Genomic DNA, 18189 nt, shown 5'->3' with positions numbered 1-18189 from the left:
TGCCTACTGCTGACGTGAATCAGGGTGGCCTGATACTTCACCCTGAGAATGTGCAAGTGCTGACTGGGAGCTCGGTCGGGTCAAGACAAAGATCAACCAGATCGCCTCTTTAAGATCAAACCTTTCGGTTCTTTAGGTCGATGTGCTAAGCGTCCGTCGTGCGACAATCCATGCTGAGTCCTAATTGCTGCCGGAGTAATATTAAATCGAGAGCACATGTAGCTATGTGTGAGGTAGTGGGTCGATCGCTAACTAAGATGGTTGCACCAATGATTTTCTATTCAACAACTCTCTGGAGCCTGTGAACACAGTAGAGAGATGTTGTAGAGTGGCTTACTCGTCGTGGAGTCTCAAATCTCATCTCCTACGAGACCTGGCCGGACTCGCTGACCGCTTGTGACGCCGGTCTCTATCCCGAGATCGCGATCTCTCACGGTGCCTTCTGTCGCGAGACCTCGAGCGTTTCCGGTCATCCGATGCAGCGCTAGAGTGCGAACGTCGCCGGCACCGATGGTGCTCTCTCGAATCTGATCTGATCTTGTGCTTGTGGCGGTGTTTCCCGTGCTTGTCGTCCTTCCGCTTATGATCCCTCCTCTTGATGGCCTGTAATGCCACTTGCACCTCCTCCTTCTTCTGCTCGATCAAGTATGCCTTCATCGGGTCGTCGTCATCATGGTTGCGCATAAGCTCTGCTAGTTCCCGCTCTTCCTTGAGCGAGGGTCTCTGTTCTTCTTCGCTCTCGCTCTCCACATCGTCCGATCTCCTCTTTCTCCGGCTGTCTTCCTCGTCCCCGTTCACAGTCCCACCTTGTGTGTTGTCGCCCAGATCCTCATCGTCCTTCTTCTTGTACCTTGTGTGGTCCACCCTCAATATCCGTCCCATCACCGTCGCACCCCCCAAGTTGTCGACGGCCAGGTCGCAGCTCCTCTGGTCCTCGTATTTGAGGAAGGCGAAGCCCTTGCTCTTCCCTGTTTCCTTGTCCCGCACCAGGTTGACAAAGACAGGCTCGCCGAACTGCGAAAAAATGGTGATGATGTCGCCTTCTGAGAGATCGAAGGGCAAGCCGCCAATGTAGATGTAGGCTGTGTCCCGGTAGTCGGCGTGCCAGGATGCCTCTGGGCTGACGACGGCCTCGAGCTCGCGCTTGTTCAGCGCTTGAACTTGGCGGATGGTGTTCATGCCGGCGGTTTATTTGAAGCTGGTGGTTGGGAATTCTTCTCAAACTGCTTCATGGGTCCCGCATTACAGTCCAGCAGGCTCTCATTGACAGGGTCAGCCAATCAGTCGTGCAGTCTGCGAGATGGTTGAATTCTGTGCAGTTGATGATAATTTGAGGCTCTGCCTGCACTGGAGCAGCCGGTCGCGCTTCAGAGAGCGCTCACGTGCCTACGCGAACGCGACGAAGAGCTTGGGGCAGCCGGACCCCAAAACCATCATCAACACACGAAGCAGTTCCAGTCAACTGTGAAGACACCGTGAAGAGGCTGTGTTCTCTACATGCTGATATCTGCGCCTGAGGAAATCCGTCTTTACTGAAGGGTTGCGACGCCACTTACCGCTCGCGAATCGCCTTGGTGAATTCCCCGCAAGAATGGCCCGAGCATCCACATATACCCATCGAGGAACAGGGAACGATGATCGACCAAAGAGCAGCGACGCCCCGAAGAAAGAGCTATGGTCTTCAATGCTTGATGGCGTTTCGAGCGGCAAGAGGTTACCAGAGAAGAGCGTACTCGTGCTCGGAGGGACGCCAGAAACACAGAAAGACTTTCTCGATTCCATACGCACAGATCCCGAGAAGCGGCGACGGCCCCCAGATCGTGGCCGGAAACCCCCCATTGCAAACCAATTCGCTCTAGGCTACACATATCAAGACGTCCTTGACACCGACCAAGAAGGTATGGACATCGCTTAGCGCTCATGCAGCTAGAGTTCTGACACGCTATACAGATACTCTCGCCCGCCTGTCACTCTATCTCCTCACCGACTCGTCACCTTCATTTACACCACTCCTCAAGCCTCTGCTTACCACTCGCACCTTACCGAACATGCTGGCCGTCATACTGCTTGACTGGAGCCAGCCGTGGGCATGGGTACGTCAGCTGCGCGATTGGATACGGGCTCTGCGCTCTCTCATGAGCTCGCTAGACGACAAGTGCAAAGACGCACTCGAAGAAAATATCGCGATTTGTCGGGAGCGAGGACGCAGCCGTGGTGTTGACACTGCATTAGCCACAGCTTACGGCAATGTACCGATCCCCCTCGGGCCAGGCGAATGGGACGAGCCGCTCGGCATACCTCTCTGCGTTGTCTGTCAGAACGCAGACAGAATCGAGACGCTCGAGAGAGAACGAAACTGGAAGGATGACGAGTTCGACTTTGTCCTGCAGTACATACGAACGATCTTACTGAAGCACGGGGCTGGATTGATATACACGATGCTGTCGCAGCCTGGTTCGCTACAAACACTTATACATTCGTCGCTGGGCATTCAAGGCACGCTTGAGAAGAAGCGGCTGCAATATAACATCATCGACCGTGACAGAGTGTTGGTGCCGCCGAACTGGGACTCTTGGGGAAAGATCAGGGCGCTTCCCGGCAGAGAAGGCTTTGACGTAGAGGGCATCAGCAGGGCGTGGTCAATTCAGATACAGGATTCACGGACGACTGGGACTGACAGCATTGGTGAGGATGGCGGCGAAGAAGTTGCTCTTGCGGGTCAAACTAATGCGAGCGCACAAGGAAGCGCCGTAGCGATGTACGAAGACACCATGCGCGACCCTGAGCAGGGTGGTGTTCCAGCTGACGGACTGTACTCCCGAAATGGCAATGGCATAGAAGTGGAGTGCACCGATAACCAAGCGTTTCTGGCTGGCCAGATGGAGGTGCTGGAGAAGCTGCGCGCCGACGACGAACAAATCAAATCCAAAACCGGCCGGGAGGCACGAAAAGGTGCAGCTGCACTCATTACGAACGTTGACACCGCGAGTGGAGCCATGGATGAGCACATCGGTCCTGTACAGTTCAATATGGGCGGCATCCAGGTGGACGCCGATGACATGCTGCAGAGACTCAAGGTGAGATTGACTGGGCGCCCCAATCTTCTACACGTACTGAACTCCCTCGGCAGGACCGAGAAGCAAATCGATTCTCTGCAGGAGAAGCGGCGCCCATCACCTCCCCGACGGACCCAAGAGCCGAGAACGAGTACTTTGCGTCCTTCTTCGCGAATCTTATTAGTAAAACGGGTCGAGGTTCAGCCCCGAGTAGTTCACATCCTTGAGGTACTTGGAGAGCGGATGAGAAGCCCTCGCAATGCACCGGCAGGGTCATGTTCATCGGATGTTAAGATACCCTATCTAAGGAATTCATGGAAAGCTTGGGCAATGCCTCAGAGTACACAACCTCGCTTTTATCCCATGTACCTGCACAAAGGCTGGTCCTCGAGTCAACACAGCTCAACACTTGAAACTTGGTGCGAGATCCGATTCCCGAATGAGTCGTCCTCAGCGGATTTGACCAAAGCCACAGGCAAAGAATGCGATGTCTCGTGATATCAAGGTCTGTCGCTGTGGCGGTGGCTTGGACGTCTGGTGGTCTTCAGGAGCATTCCATGTGATCATGTGACATGACGCCCCGCGCCTCACAGTCCTCACCAAATCATCGTCACCATTAACACAGTCGCCTTACCTACCGTCGCTTTAAAAACTACTCGCGACTGCCATCCTCCACCTCCTCAAACGACCGCGCAATCTACACACCCTCTTTCTACCACACACTCAGCCGACCGACTCATCCGACCGACTCATCCTCGTATGCCCCCAAAGGACTACTCCACGATGGCTGCACATACCAAGTTCCAGCCGGTGCCGCAGCGTGATTCCTTCGAGGACAGCAGCTTCAGTCAAGCGCCACCAGCTTACCAGGCGGAGGCGGCGAGTGCCAGCTTGCTTGGAGCACCGCGTAGCGAAGACGACAACCTTCCCGATGACTTCAAGTTTGGTGGCGTTGTAGCTGAGGCTACACTCGATATTCGGATGCAGTTCATCCGCAAGGTCTACGCCATCCTGTATGTCCAACTTCTTACTGACTCACCTCATTGCGGAAGCTAACAACTCCCAGGACCGTTCAGTTACTCGCCACGGCTGTCCTCAGCTCTGTCTCGTTCTTCAGCGACGGCTACCGCAACTGGATTCAGACAAACGCATGGTTGATGTGGGTGTCGCTCTTCGGAGCGATCGGATTCATGCTCCTCACCTTCTGGAAGCGCAAGTCATATCCCACGAACCTACTCTTCCTCAGCGGCTTCACGGCGCTTGAAGCCTACTCCATCTCGGTCATCACGTCCTTCTACGAATCGCGCATCGTACTTGAAGCGCTCGTCTTCACGCTCGCCATCTTCGTAGCCCTTACGCTCTTCGCCTGCCAGACGAAGTATGACTTCACCAACTGGATCCCATACCTGTTCGGTGCACTGTGGATCCTGATCATCTTCGGCTTCATGGCTGCGTTCTTCCCGCACAACAGCAAGGTGGAGCTCGGATACGGCATAATTGCCGCGCTCATCTTCAGCGGATATATCTTGGTCGACACACAGCTGGTGATGAGACACTATCACGTTGAGGAAGAGATCGCCGCGGCTATCTCGCTCTACCTCGACATTATCAACCTGTTCCTGGCTATTCTCAGGATTCTCAATAGCCAGAACAACAACTAGGATGCATTCTAAATCGAGCTGAAGCTGGTTCACTGCAATAGGAGATGGCGCCAAGGTCAGCTCAGACCGAAGGGGCGCTTTAGGTATCAGAAAGCTAATCAATGGCGTTTTGGGATTGTTGTAGCCGCGAGATAAATTAGCAAGGTTTCCAACAGTTCTTGACTCGGACAGCCTGCTTCATGATGATATGCTGTGACTCTGGCCGAAACCTTAATCGGAGCAACCGTCCAGAAAGGCGGTTCGGCCAAGGATGTCAAAGTGCGAAGTGTCTCCGACTCCTGCCAAGCGGCAGAGGCCCTGCTAGCTGTCAGGGTCTTTAAAGAATTTTGGTTGACAAAGAGAAGCGGAAGTGCCAGCGCTCCGCCCGCCGTCAATCAGCCTTCAAACCTGCCATTGCCTAACCAGAGCAACTCAATCCGGTTCTACGGGGGAATTGAAAGCTCCTGGTGAGCCGCTGGCGCTTCTGCCCGCCGGAGTTGCATCCTCTTGCCTATCTTTCTGCCGCGGACTCCCCCACAACACAAAAGTACACCGCCTGACTTGACCCACACAACGCCTACGACCGCGGCCGTTGCTTTCGCTGTGATCCCCGTTCGCTCTCTTCGACCTCTACTGACGCTTAACGGGGAACACCAATGGCTGCTTGAGCTCACATTGTACTGACGTTCGCTCCTTGTCCACTCAACACTTTCCAACCATGGCCGCACGGCAAGACTCTCCATTTGACGGCAAGGAGAACCTACAGAATGGACATGCCAATTGTGTCTACCAGTCGCAGGACGGTTTCTTGAAATACCAGGAAAGTCTTGCTGCCAACGGTAGCGCACATGAGTGCGCCACGAAGAAGAGGAAGGGGAAGGGCGAGACCCTCATGGGCACGCTCTGCGCCTGGGTTGTAGAACATCAGATAGGTGCATAGGGAGATGCGAAACTCCACAGGAGCAGCGAGCTAACCTTGAGACCAGGCCTCTCAATCAACCTCGTTCTACTCCTCGCCCTAACACACCTCTGCTTCCCTCGCGCGCGACGACGTACCCAAAAGTTCTTCACCTTATCCTACCACGATCCGTCCACCGGCCAATACACGCAAGGTTGGGACGATCTGTCGCTTGTGTCGTTCTGGATCGTCATCTTTACAGGCCTCCGCGCCGCGGTTATGGACTACATCCTGAAGCCATATGCGAGATGGGGCGGCGTCGACAAGCCGAAGGCAAGAGTCAGGTTCGCCGAGCAGGCTTGGCTGTTTCTATACTACTCCATCTTCTGGACGTTAGGCATGGTATGTTGATCCTTTTCCGGCCCGGCAACCGGACTCGAGGCTTAAAAGGCGGCAATTGCTGCGTTGGAGTCATTCGCTGACACTATGGTGGCAGTACATAATGTACAACTCTCCATACTGGTTCAATCTGCGCGAGATGTGGACCCACTTTCCAACGCGCGGCATGAGCGGCTTACTCAAGTGGTATTACCTTGTCCAGTTCGCCTTCTGGCTGCAGCAAATCGTCGTGGTCAACATCGAGGAGCGGCGGAAAGACTACGCGCAGATGTTTACGCATCATATCGTTACGAGCGCTCTCATGTTTATGAGCTACGGGTTCTACCAGACAAAAGTCGGAAATGTGATACTGTGCATCATGGATGTCGTGGATATCATCCTACCGGTCAGTCTGTCCCTACATATTCTGCTGAAGAGAGGAAGCCTGCTGATATCGTATGCTATATTAGGCCGCAAAGATGCTCAAATATCTCAGCTATTCCACCGCCTGCGACATCGCTTTCGGCGTCTTCATGATCACCTGGTTCGTCGCGCGCCACGTCTTCTACCTCCTCGTCTGCTGGTCCATCCACACCGACGTTCCGGCCACCATGCCATCCGGTTGCTACTCCTCTCTTACCGGCGAGAAGCTCTCCTCCGACGGCGGCTCCGACGTTCTGCGCCACGTGCTGCAGCCCTTCCGCGACCCCGGTGGCGAAACCTGCTTCAACGAGAACATCCGATGGGCGTTCCTGGGACTGCTGCTAGCGCTACAAGTCATCACGCTTATCTGGTTCGGGATGATCGTCCGGGTCGCGTACAAGGTCCTCAAGGGATCTAGCGCCGACGACTCGAGGAGCGACGACGAGGGCGAGGCGTCCGAGGACGAGATCGAGGAGCTTGAGGTCGATCATCCTACTTCTGCCTCGGTGCAGCTGAAGTACGCCCAACCGCTCGAAGAGGAGGTCGGGGTGGAGGAGCTGCATTTTGCGAGGAGGATGAGTCCGTCGACGAGGCTGTATAGGCGAAGCTCGGGACGAGCGAGCGGAATCAGTATTACTGGCCACAGTGACAGGAAGGAGTTGTTGGGGCGTATCGGATGTGATAAGCCGTCTTGAGCTGGCTCCTTGCACGTCAAACGCGCTGTGTTGCCATCGAGTTGGTTGGGGGCGGTGCTGCAGTGTACGCATTACGATCTCGAGGTCGCTTTCTGATTGGTAGAGCTGGTAAAGGTTGCTTGGATGTTGCCGGGTGTTTGGAGTTCAAAAACGCTGCTGTCTTTGCCTACGCATAGATACCCTTTGATTCATCTGTTACTGTATATTCTAGGAATAAAGGGGTCTTCTCGTCTACTCTAACTGCGCCATGTCGATCCTCCATACTGTATCTAAGAGTTCTATACTGCGACTCGCTACTGTCAATGCCAACCGAGGAACAAGTTCGACCCTTACAGTTCTCCAGTAGGGCTTCCCTAGTGTACTGCACCGGGCGCTCTCTTTTGTGCTGAGAAGCCTAGAGCACCGGCTTCTCCACCTCGGCTCCATCAACACCCACCATCATCACCTCCCGCAACCTCCCAACCTCCTCCCCATTCAACCCACACACAGCCCTAACATACCCCTCCGCTTCCCCATACCTCTCGCGTATCATTTCCAGCGTCGCCTCCATATTCTCCTTCCTCGCAGTTACCATCCTCTCAACCCCCTCCCTCGCCTCCTCGCCCAGCTGCCTAAACGCCTCACTCTGCAACAGGCGCTCCACAAACACAGGTTTCAGCGCCGCGAGCCCCACGTCCGTGAGCGCGTACTCCTCGGCCACATCTTCGGTGGATACGCCGAGCAGCGAGAGCAGCAGCGCGCAGAAGACGCCTGTGCGGTCTTTGCCCGCCGTGCAGTGGACGAGGCAGGCTGGCGGCGCGTCAGTGGGGAGGGCGGCGAGGTGGCGCAGAATGCGTGTGAAGGCTGGCCCGCCGTGGGAGAGGATATCGCCGTAGGCGGCCACGAAGCCCTACTAGCGCTGGGGCGTCAGCTTATCCTCCCCCTCTCCCTCTCTCCCTCCCTCACGGCTATCGGACGCGAGCAATAGCGCAGGTAGAGGTAACGGGGAGCAGTGTCTACCTCAGATCCCCGTTTCGCATATTCCCGATACCTAAGCGCGACGTTTTCGGGCGAGTAATCCTCTTCCTCGAACACAGGGCACCATATCCGCTGTATACCCTCAAACTCCTTCGGCCCGCCGGCGCGGTCGAGCTCTGGCTTGCTCCGCAGGTCGAAGACGGTGGTTATGCCGAGCGAGTGGAGCTGCTGGGAACCTTCGGGCGAAGCGGCGCAGGCGGAGCGGTCGGCGGAGCGGTAGAGGATGCGTTTGCGGACGGTAGTGGGTGGGGCGGTGGGGAGGGGGTAGCCGCCTATGTCGCGGAGGTTGTGCAGGTTGGGGATGGGGATGAAGGGGCTTGGGAGGGAGGACATGTTTGCGGTGTGGAGAGCGAGGATACTTGTGTACGGAGTGAATGTGATAATGGTTGAGGACCGACAACAGATGATTCTGCCAGCCGAGGCTCGTTGTCTCAAGACCCTGGCTTAGGCGGTAAGATGCCAAGCCCTCAGGTCAAGGTGATATCCGGAGGCTTAGGCAGTCTTTCGATAGTCAGCTGCGAGACAATCCACTACCAGATACCCAGCTGACCATACCGGGAAAACATTGCCATGTCCGGCCGCCCCAGTATCTCGGGCGGGTAGATGTGGGGCGAACATGCTGCGCTTGAGCCGGTTGAAAATGGATTGGTGGCTAGAGTTGTGCTTGGGCGACCTCAACTGTGCTGTTTCAGCCTGCTTGCCCTTTCTCCCAGCAACGATGCCGGTTCACTGAGGTACTAAAGCCGCGTTTCGACGATATGGCTATCTTGCTTGATGAGGCGCTGTGGGAAAGCAGGTGATCGAAGACAAAATTTGAGAGACATGAGATACACAGTGGATTGGCAGATAACTGTACAGAAAACACAACGGCGCGAAACTATGCGTATAGGCCACAGGCCGCCATCGTAATACTCAGATGGATGACTCCACATCGAAGACACTCTAGTATGCTTTTCCAGCGCGACACAAAATGCTTCAGATGACCACCCAAATGCAAATAGACCAACGCCGACAGCATGACATGACACATTGGAGTCGCATCCTCTTATCCAATGAAACCGAACCTGAACTTTGCCTGGGTCCACAGTATCTCGCTTGTGGTAGAACCCTCGCGGATGCGAACATGATCAACCTTGTTACGGATCTCTTCTTTCATCTACGGCGTCGTTTTTTGCTCCGATGTTGATACAGCCACAACTTGTGTCGGCCCTTTTTCCAAATCCGTCTCCGCCCCGTTTGCATTGGATGGTATCGGAAGTTTTTCCAATGAAGCGCTCGAATCGGCGGCCGGCAGGCCGCGCTTTTCGTCAATGTAGTCGTCGTAGCTGAGATCAGCCAGCTTTGCTTCGCGGTGGATTTTGCGGGTGCGGAAGCGCCAAAGAATGTGGGAAAGGAATATCCCAAGCTCGAGGATCATGCTGAGAGGTAGCCTTAGCACATGCGGTGTGCTGCCAAGCCGCATCCCTTCGTACGCTGCGCGGAGTGATACTGCGGGGACAAAGACTTACCAAATAGTATAAGAACTTCCGCCAATGACATCAAATGTATGTTGGGCGACTTTTCTCGAGTCAGTAAGAGCCGGCATCAATATCTCGTAAAATGAATACGAACCCAAAGCCATCGCGGAGAAGAATGCGCCGAACCAGTCCGTAGTCAGAAAAATAAAGTCTGACAGTGCAGGTTAGCTTCCTCTCTTCACAAGGGGTAGCTTCGTCTCCCACTAATTCCAATGACTCGGAAGTCCCTTTTCCACAGCTCGAAGTATGGCGGTATCAAGCCAGCGGCAAGGACGACGGCGGCGATGATGCCAATAGTCGTGATGGGCCAAGAGATACCGTTTGCATATGGACCCTGGGCCTTCGCGTCAACGGTGTCCTACAGGTCTAGAATGGGCAAGGGTTGTACTCGAAGCGTGAAGACCAGCAACACCTGAACGCCAGCGCAGGCGATGCCAGTGATGACAGCCACCAGGGATGCAGTCCATGTTCTCCAACCGCTATCTGACTATTAGCATGACGAGCGTGAGGGGCACGGAGAGCGAGACCTACTGGGCATATATGAGCGTCTGAGCCCAGCAGAATAGAGCCTCGAGGCCGAATATCTGCGGCTGCAACTGCAACGGGATGTTGAAGTTCTGCTGTCGATTAGAGACCTCCGTGGCTAAGAAGCCGCTTTTCGAGCTTACTTGAACGATTGCATATATACCCAGGGGCGGCACAGCTAAATGAGTCAACAAAACAGTTACAATAGCCCTTTATAGATAGCAAAATATGCACCCACCCATCACCCAGAGGAACAGCATCAGTGCCGGCAGACCGTCAGTCTTCTTCCGACGCCAGTTTTGCCATATCCTGCAGGCAATTGGTCAACCGGCTGAAAAGACCAGTGTCGTCGAACATACTGAGGTATGAGCTGCGGAAGGCAAACGTCAGCCAGCTCCCTAGACGGCTTGGAACCGCTGAAGACGGGGCTACCAACCTGAATGCACCAGAGTCTGATGTCGTCATGGTATAAGTAAATTACCCATATAGCCATGGCTCAGGTATAAAGACATACACTGCTCCAGGTCAGCATGGACAGGAACTTTGACAAGCTGATCTTGGCTGCTGTACTTGTGCCGATGAGCTGTAAAACACAGAATGCGGTTCAGTAAGTCACTGCCAATCTAAGAGCTGATGAGGGAACTTCCTACCCCCAGAACAGTTGCCGACTGGGAGAGAATGCTAAGATCAGTAACACGGAGGTGACCTGGGCGTAGAACCACCGACCAGAGGGATGTCTTCCTGAGGCGCCATGTGTAGAACGTATTCTCAGATGCAATAACGTATACTCAGACGAAAAATAGAGCACACGTTATAAGAGGAACCCGGTAGTAGAGAGCAGGTAGAAGGGGACGGTAGACAAGGCAAAATTCATGTCTGGTTCAGCCGCCGAACTGGTACTTACGGTGACCACGATCGAGCCACGGTGATGGCCGTTCTGTATCCACATAAAGCCGAGCTTACCTAGTAAGAGTTTTCCGAAACGAGTATCAAGCTGTAATGAAGTGGATCGCTAGATGGACGGCGCGGACACGATAAGCATGCCGCGCATGATCAACGATGGAACCGACCCAGTTGGCGTGAGTTCCATCGTCTTGGAGGCCCTCAAGTGTGGTTCTGGTAATGCTGCATATTCTTGAGAAGCGCATTTGACGCAGAAATGGCAGAGCCGTTAGCCGTGTGAGCCTGCCAGATGATCCAAACGCCCTGCAGTGGCGGGCGGAAGCAGGCAAACCCGCCGTGAGGTCGAGGTGAACGCCCTCCTGCAAGCGGCTTTGGCGTCATGATTGGTCCTTGACTGGTCGAGCTACGGTTGTGATGGTGGACATCCAAAGCCAACCATTGCCTAATACAGCAAAGAGTGTGCTGCCGTAGAGGGGCGAAAAGTGGTCCGGCCGCGGGTCCGAAGAGGATGGATGGTTCACGTTGACCTCGCCGCGGGCGGCTGCAGCGGCTTTCCATCAGCTGACAAAATACAACCTCGCAGCCTCGCAGGCCGCTAGATATGAGGCTCTTGGGCTGGGAGTCATCAGGGCATGGGAACATCGTCGACGAGTGCCAGCACAAAGTTCATGTCAAGCATGTTGTAAGAAATCTTGCACAAGCTCTGGAGCTGATTACGAAGTTGCTACCTATGAAACAAGGGGTACTAGTATTGAAAGGCAGAAGCGGAAAGAGAAGGCCAACAAATGAGACACGAATACGGCCAGCATGTCAGCTAGAATGTTCCAAAAGCAAGCCCACCATACCAGAAACGACACCTAATAACAACGCAGATATACCTAGGTACCCAGCCCATGACTGATGATCTTTTCTTCCCGGAAATCAGTCCCGTCTAACACGATCCACCTTGTCAGACCAACAATACACGCTCGCACAGTGATAGGCCCATCGCCTATGCTTCGCCCTTCTCCAATTTCGAGATGACTCAATCACGCTCGTCCAAGTCGTTCTCCGTTGCTACGGTACTGTGCTCGCGGTGCATTCTAGCCTCAATCTCCTTCAGCTGGCTCTCACGCGCTAGGAGCTCCTGCCTCTTCTCGTTGATCTCGCGCTGCACCTTGACTTCAATCTCGCGCAACTTCTCTTCCTCGCGGCGTAGCTGCTCCTCCTTCAGACGCACGGATTGTGAAGCCAGATCTTCGGGGTGCATTGAGGAGTCGCTGGAGCGGTGTGGGTGGTCAGTTTCGCTGCCGGAGGGTTGAGAATGAAGATTGGAAAACTTACGCAGCAGCACCGCCCTCCACACTCTTGCTCAACTTCTCCGTCCGGTAGTTCTCATACAGGAAATCGTGCGTGATCTCTTTCAGGTCCGCCAGATGCGAATGCAGGAGCGCGGACCTGACGGCCAGGAAATCTGAGTGCCGTGGATTATCCACTTCGACAACTCCCCACGGATACTGTCTCGCCCTGACTCTGCGTCCATTCACCTCAACCACCTCTTCGCTCCCCACTATGGCGAACGGCATTAGCCCGCGGAGCTCGGCGTTCTCCTCGACGGTATCCTCGTCGTCCTCCTCAATATCGTAGGGGAAGTTGTAAACAGGGATGCGGTAGTGCTCAATGTCTTCCATGACGAGCTTCTTGGATTCGGCCAGCTCGGCCGGAGTGAGGGAGTCGGCCTTGCCAATCACGGGGATGACGTTCACGCGGGGGGAGAGACGTCTCATGAGTTCGATATCGAGCTCGCGGAGGCTGTGTCAACGATGTCAGAGAGTATCCTACTGTGCAAAGCAGGACAGGTGTGTAACGGAGCGAGACGAACCCATGACCGGTGGGAGTGATGAAGTAAAGGAGGACGTGAACACGATTGTCACGGAAACGGGGGTTACGCTTGATACGTGATTCTTCTGCGAGGATGTCGTCGTATTGTCGCTCGAGGTAACCGACGATTTCTGAGAAGCTGCAGTATCATGTCAGAACTTGCCGTTGTTGTGCGACGGTCCTCCTGTCCTCCTGTCCTCACCTAGCCTCATTATCAATCTGATCACCGAAGCCGGGTGTGTCGACAATCGTGAGTGAGATGCGGGTACCCTCCTCGTCCAGCTCCAGCTCTGTCGTAGAAGGTCAGTGCGAGCAACACGACCGATTGTTAATACTGTAGACGCAGCGTACCGACGGTGATGGGTTTTATCCGCACGCCTTCCTCAATGTGGGCATTGTGAGGATCGTCAGCCTCCTTGTGGTGAAGAACCTTCTTTCCGCAGAGTGTGTTGACGAAAGTGGTCCGGCCTAATGGGAGCGCGGGTGAGCTGCTGCAATCGCGCTGTTTGGAAGTGGTGGGAGTATGTACCGGTCCCTGAGGCACCACAGACCATCAGGCAGAACTGAATGCCCTTCTTGACATTCTTCTTGCGGCGAATCTTGATCTGTGTTAGTAACACGTCAGCAAGCCGTCTGGTTGCGTGTTCGACGCGCAATTGTGTGTCGCGTGCTCGGTGTATAATAAATACTGAAATGTAGGGGAAATACTTGGTTGAGGCGTACTGCGTTCATGGAGGGCGAGGACGTGTCACAGTACAAGGTTGGCTAGGTTGTGCAGTCGGCGAAGCAAGCGCTCCAGGAGTAGTGAGGCGAATGAGCGGCAGAGTCGGTGGAGGGAGAGAGAGGTGTGTGTAGTCGGTGTTGCTGTGCTGGTCGAGAAGTTGAGGCTGCGCGAGTTGCTCCTGCCCAGGCCGATCGGGGATTTGAAAAGGGGTCCTGCGGGCCTGACAGCCTGTGAAGCGGCCCGGGGAAATCCTCTAGCCTCGACTTGGACAGGTGCGAGCAAGGATGAGAGCAGGGGGACGGGCGGAGCGGAGGATCTATTCTTCCCAGCCGATGACCACGTGCTTCGATCCCAAGATAGGCTTAGCTACGATAAGACTGATAAGCCGCGGCCGCGTGCAGCTGGACCGAGGGACAGCCGCACCTCCATCGTCAGTTACATAGTGCGCGTCCATCCAGCAAGCCAGCGCGCAGATACTTGTTGCGTGTTATGGACGAGCCGACCGTAGACATTGTGTCCCCGCGGGTCGAGTCTTCTATGGTTTCTTTGGTTGTTGTTACCACTATATCTGGCTCAGACAAAGCGGCTGGTTAGGCCGCGATCTTGTCTAGGTAGAGACGCAGGTGACAGCTTGAGTGCCGCGCTCCAAGAAGCTCCAAGCCACATGGATCACCGTGGTCTTGTGTTGCGATCGAAAGTCTCTCCAAACATTTTCTCTAGTACCCTTTTCCCTCCCGTTCAAACACTCCAGTCACCCTAAGAATCTTCAAATTGCTATCATCCACTATGAATACCCGCCAAGCTATCAACGAGCGGCGGCGGCCCGTTGCTTTGTCGGCTTCATTCAATACAGGAGCCTCCCACTTTGCTGTCGCTTTGGAGTCGGGCTACCGCAGTACGTGAATCAAGCTTGCCTAGTTATCATTCTCTTACCGTGTCTTACAGTCTACGATTCTGCGGATGGGAAGCCTGTCAAGGAACGGTCAATAGGGGGCGGCGTTGGAAGCGTAGCATTGTTGAACACGACGCGCTATCTCGCCCTCGTCGGCGGCGGCCAGCGTCCGAAAGCCGCACCGAACAAGGTCGTCATCTGGGACGACAAGCAACAAACCGCCGCCTTCCTCTTCACATACCCGTCTCACGTCCATTCAGTCTGCCTAACAAAGACCCATACCGCCATAATCCTCCACAACCGCGTCCATCTCTTCACCTTCGCCGTCCCCCCACGTAAGATCGGGCAATGGGAAACAGCCGCCAACCCCTGCGGCCTCTGCTGGCTGGGCGACCGCATCATCGCCTTCCCCGGCCGCACCGCAGGCCAGGTCCAGATCGTCGACCTCGCCACCCGCGCCGTCAGCATAATCCCCGCACACACCTCTCCTCTGCGCGCCCTGGCCCTCTCGCCCGACGGCACGCTCCTCGCCACCGCTAGCGACAAGGGCACCATCATCCGCGTCTTCGCGACAGCCAACTGCGCCAAGATGCATGAGTTCCGCCGCGGCATCGATCCAGCGACTATCTTCTCCGTCGCCATCTCACCCTCGAGTAGCTTGCTCGCCGTCACGTCCGACAAATCGACCCTGCACATCTTCGAGCTGCAGCATGCGTCGCGTCCCGCTGAAGCCGCACCAGCAGGCGGCCGCACCGTCTCTCCCGGCCACCTGGGTGGTTCGCCCAGCGAGTGGGAGACCGTCGACGCGGAGCAGCCCGCCGAGTCAAGGCCGCGATGGGGTGGGCTGGCGAATATACCCATGATGCCGCGCGTGTTTTCGGATACGTACTCCTCTGCGTCAACGAGGTTTGAGATGGGGGATGAGCCTGCGCTGCTGAGTCAGGTGGCCTCCTCATCCTCCTATGCACAGAGACCGCCAAAGGGCGTCATTGGGTGGCGGAGCGACAGTGAGCTCATCGTTATTGGAGCGGGTCAGGACAATCGGTGGGAGAGGTTTAGAGTTGGCTTTGGTGATGATGGGCAGAGGGTTGTGTTTAGGGACGGATGGAGACGGTATTTGCGTTAGTGTTGGAAGTTGGCGGTTTCACGAACATGGCGTAGGGCGTAGATGTATGGGTTGCTGGAATCTTGTGACAGGCTGTGACAGATTTTGGGGGCGTTTTGAAGTCAGGGGCTTCGAAAGAATGGTTTGGGCGGCGATCTGGTCAGTTCGGAGTTCAGGGGCCGGCCAGGGGATCCATAACTTGATCATTTTCGTAAACATCGAAGAGAATTGAGACACATACCGACGCATTGTAAGGAGTGGGGACATGCGGTGTCGTGCGTTCTGCGAAGCTCATAGCGGATGAGACTGGTATCCCGCTTCATGTACCCGACTGTCGAGGTTGTGGCCATGGCCACTCACGGCGAGATGTTGCCGCCTTTGGGCCGTCTGCACCAAGTGTCCCATTGATCATGAACACTGGATGCTCCAGATAGCCGGATGGGTGTCATGAGCGAAGGAAGCTTGTTCAACACGGTGGTTTAATTGACATTCTTGGCGGTTAGGTGGAAAAGGGGCTTCGTGGTCTTCAAGAGGCCTGGCCGTCCCTTCAAACAGCTGATGCCCCTTGAGCATTGATGGAGCGATGGCTCCAACTGTCTCAAACGACCTCGATTCCGGACGGAGAATCCATGTCCCGAGCTGAGTGCGATGAAGCGACTATCTGAGTATTTGACTGAGAAGATACTCCATGTGGACGTGCACGCTGGACACCGATATCCAATCCGCGGCATGGCGTCGTTTGTGTTGGTACATGAATTGTACAGCCGAGAAAGAGCGGGGTAAAGTCCTGTGACGCAGTGGCTAGCGTGTCGTTCTTATATTATTCCCCTTGCGGGATCAATATGGCCTCTGGGTTATGCGAAAGTCGAGGGTTCGGTAAGTCACCGATTCAATTCGGAGCAAGATCGATCAATGTCTAACAAATCATCCAGACCCCCTCCAGGACTAGGACTTACTTTTTGCATTTGTTTTGGAGTGTTGCAGGCACTGCAGCATGCTCTGCTGACTTTTGGCAGGTTGGGCTAGGCAGGGTGTTGCTGGGATGCAAAATGTGGTGGAGCGACCTCGAAGCATGACCTGGGTGGATAAATATCACGACCATGTACTTAGCGTCTGGATGTTCATACCCGCAGGTATCCTATATCTATTTGCGGACTGCAGCTCCAAGACTCGATACAGCTTTGTTTTGTGGCACAGTATTCCCTGGCTCGAGAAGAGGACAGAGCATGATTGCAAGCCACTGAGCAAAGGCATAACTGCGCAGGCTTGCTCCCCAGCCCATTGAACAACCGTCCGAGAGCATTCGGGATTGTGATTCCTCACTCTCAGTCCAGCTTAATAGAGCTCTCGCGCTACGGTTTTATTTTTGGTTCGCGAAAGACATTAATCTAAGGTACTCTATCTTCTAGATGTTCGTTTTGTCCGGAAGTATTCTGTGCAGTCCGAGGGGTCATCGCTCACGCTGCTGGCATCTCCTCATAAACCCCAATCTGTTCAACCTTTTCCGCTCATCGTCTTCTACTTCCCATAAACAAACATCCTCTCCTCCACGGGCTGGAACTCCTTCTTGCCCGGCTCGCCCGCGCGGCCTCCAAACACCAACTGCGCCTTCAAGCTCCACTCCTGCGGCACGTTCCAGTGGTTCTGCGCCTTCTGGTCAATGATCGGGTTGTAATGCTGCAGATTGGCGCCCATGCCCTCGGCCTCGAGCGCCGTCCACAGCGTGAACTGGTGCATCGCCGAGGTGTGCTCGGACCATTGCGGGAAATGCTGAGCGTAGAGGGGGAAGGCGGTTTGAAGGTTGTTGACGGGTTTGGGGTCTTCGAAGAAGAGGATCTGGGGGAGGTGGGGGGTTAGTGGGGAGTTCAGTTGGGCCGGTTGAATGGTGGGGCAGTGGGGAGCAGAGGAAGGGGTGGACATACGGTTCCGTAGCCGGCTTTAAAACCGTCGAGCTTCTGCTCGGTCTTGGGGAACTGCTCTTCTGGCACCTGCGGCTTCAGGACTTCCTTAACCATCTCCCAGAATGTCTCATGCTCTTTCTTCAGGAGCACGACTAGGCGCGCGGACTGCGAGTTGAAGGAACTGGGAACGTGGAGAACGGCCTCCTTGACGAGCTCTTCGATGCGATCATCGGAGACGGTGGCTTTGTTGTTGATCTGGTAGTAGGTGCGGCGCTCCTTGACCGCCTCCATGAATGGTTTGGTGGATGCCATTGTTGCTGAGGAAGTGAAGCTTCGTCTGTGAGTTATGGAGAGGATCTGCTGGTGGGTAGAGTGGATCGAAGGTATGGCTTCAGGAAAGAGCGCCTGGTGTGATATATGAGACCGCACCTTCAGTGGGGCCCGCTCGAGGGTTAGTAATGTATTTCTAAGAAGGGAGCCAGGCATGATAGGCAAGATCTGGTATTGCGTGTGGACTAGTAAGACTAGTGCTACGGCAGTTGCTACTAAGGCACAGAAAAATGCGGCTCGGATGTCAGGCGTCATCCGGGTGTAATTGATAAGGTAACGGAAGACTTCCGCAGCGGGTTGGAATATTAGGAAGCATGCTGCCAGA

The 18189-nt window shown here is 54.9% G+C and overlaps 9 protein-coding genes across 9 annotated transcripts; 4 read left to right on the top strand and 5 right to left on the bottom strand.

Moving 5' to 3' along the window:
• Window positions 1–357: 357 nt before the first annotated feature.
• On the bottom strand, window positions 358–1179 carry W97_03774 (uncharacterized protein; the record flags this gene model as incomplete). The annotated part of the gene is made up of 1 exon (XM_007781668.1): window positions 358–1179. The coding sequence occupies one exon, from the start codon at window positions 1177–1179 to the stop codon at window positions 358–360; it is 822 nt and encodes a 273-aa protein (XP_007779858.1).
• Window positions 1180–1591: 412 nt separating this feature from the next.
• W97_03773 (uncharacterized protein) lies at window positions 1592–3283 on the top strand (the record flags this gene model as incomplete). Its single annotated transcript, XM_007781667.1, has 3 exons — window positions 1592–1898; window positions 1951–3077; window positions 3131–3283. 3 exons carry the CDS (start codon window positions 1592–1594, stop codon window positions 3281–3283), a joined length of 1587 nt encoding a protein of 528 aa, XP_007779857.1.
• Window positions 3284–3839: 556 nt separating this feature from the next.
• Window positions 3840–4717, top strand: W97_03772 (bax Inhibitor family protein; the record flags this gene model as incomplete). The annotated part of the gene is made up of 2 exons (XM_007781666.1): window positions 3840–4069; window positions 4123–4717. 2 exons carry the CDS (start codon window positions 3840–3842, stop codon window positions 4715–4717), a joined length of 825 nt encoding a protein of 274 aa, XP_007779856.1.
• A 697-nt stretch (window positions 4718–5414) lies between these two features.
• Window positions 5415–7090, top strand: W97_03771 (uncharacterized protein; the record flags this gene model as incomplete). The annotated part of the gene is made up of 4 exons (XM_007781665.1): window positions 5415–5628; window positions 5683–5996; window positions 6091–6378; window positions 6443–7090. The coding sequence occupies 4 exons, from the start codon at window positions 5415–5417 to the stop codon at window positions 7088–7090; spliced, it is 1464 nt and encodes a 487-aa protein (XP_007779855.1).
• Window positions 7091–7484: 394 nt separating this feature from the next.
• Window positions 7485–8440, bottom strand: W97_03770 (uncharacterized protein; the record flags this gene model as incomplete). The annotated part of the gene is made up of 2 exons (XM_007781664.1): window positions 7485–7979; window positions 8090–8440. The coding sequence occupies 2 exons, from the start codon at window positions 8438–8440 to the stop codon at window positions 7485–7487; spliced, it is 846 nt and encodes a 281-aa protein (XP_007779854.1).
• Window positions 8441–9263: 823 nt separating this feature from the next.
• On the bottom strand, window positions 9264–10642 carry W97_03769 (uncharacterized protein; the record flags this gene model as incomplete). Its single annotated transcript, XM_007781663.1, has 9 exons — window positions 9264–9525; window positions 9616–9664; window positions 9719–9775; window positions 9829–9958; window positions 10013–10103; window positions 10156–10244; window positions 10293–10327; window positions 10388–10458; window positions 10509–10642. The coding sequence occupies 9 exons, from the start codon at window positions 10640–10642 to the stop codon at window positions 9264–9266; spliced, it is 918 nt and encodes a 305-aa protein (XP_007779853.1).
• Window positions 10643–12076: 1434 nt separating this feature from the next.
• W97_03768 (uncharacterized protein) lies at window positions 12077–13644 on the bottom strand (the record flags this gene model as incomplete). Its single annotated transcript, XM_007781662.1, has 7 exons — window positions 12077–12311; window positions 12376–12843; window positions 12914–13051; window positions 13115–13202; window positions 13264–13380; window positions 13442–13517; window positions 13636–13644. 7 exons carry the CDS (start codon window positions 13642–13644, stop codon window positions 12077–12079), a joined length of 1131 nt encoding a protein of 376 aa, XP_007779852.1.
• Window positions 13645–14422: 778 nt separating this feature from the next.
• Window positions 14423–15654, top strand: W97_03767 (uncharacterized protein; the record flags this gene model as incomplete). Its single annotated transcript, XM_007781661.1, has 2 exons — window positions 14423–14531; window positions 14582–15654. 2 exons carry the CDS (start codon window positions 14423–14425, stop codon window positions 15652–15654), a joined length of 1182 nt encoding a protein of 393 aa, XP_007779851.1.
• A 1497-nt stretch (window positions 15655–17151) lies between these two features.
• On the bottom strand, window positions 17152–17846 carry W97_03766 (uncharacterized protein; the record flags this gene model as incomplete). The annotated part of the gene is made up of 2 exons (XM_007781660.1): window positions 17152–17469; window positions 17556–17846. 2 exons carry the CDS (start codon window positions 17844–17846, stop codon window positions 17152–17154), a joined length of 609 nt encoding a protein of 202 aa, XP_007779850.1.
• Between the last annotated feature and the right edge of the window lie 343 nt (window positions 17847–18189).

Source organism: Coniosporium apollinis (genome assembly GCF_000281105.1).
Source record: "Coniosporium apollinis CBS 100218 chromosome Unknown supercont1.16, whole genome shotgun sequence".
Classification (NCBI taxonomy): Eukaryota; Fungi; Ascomycota; class Dothideomycetes; genus Coniosporium; species Coniosporium apollinis.
The sequence above is the reverse complement of the archived record's forward strand: the minus strand, read 5'-3'. Positions and strand labels throughout refer to the sequence as shown.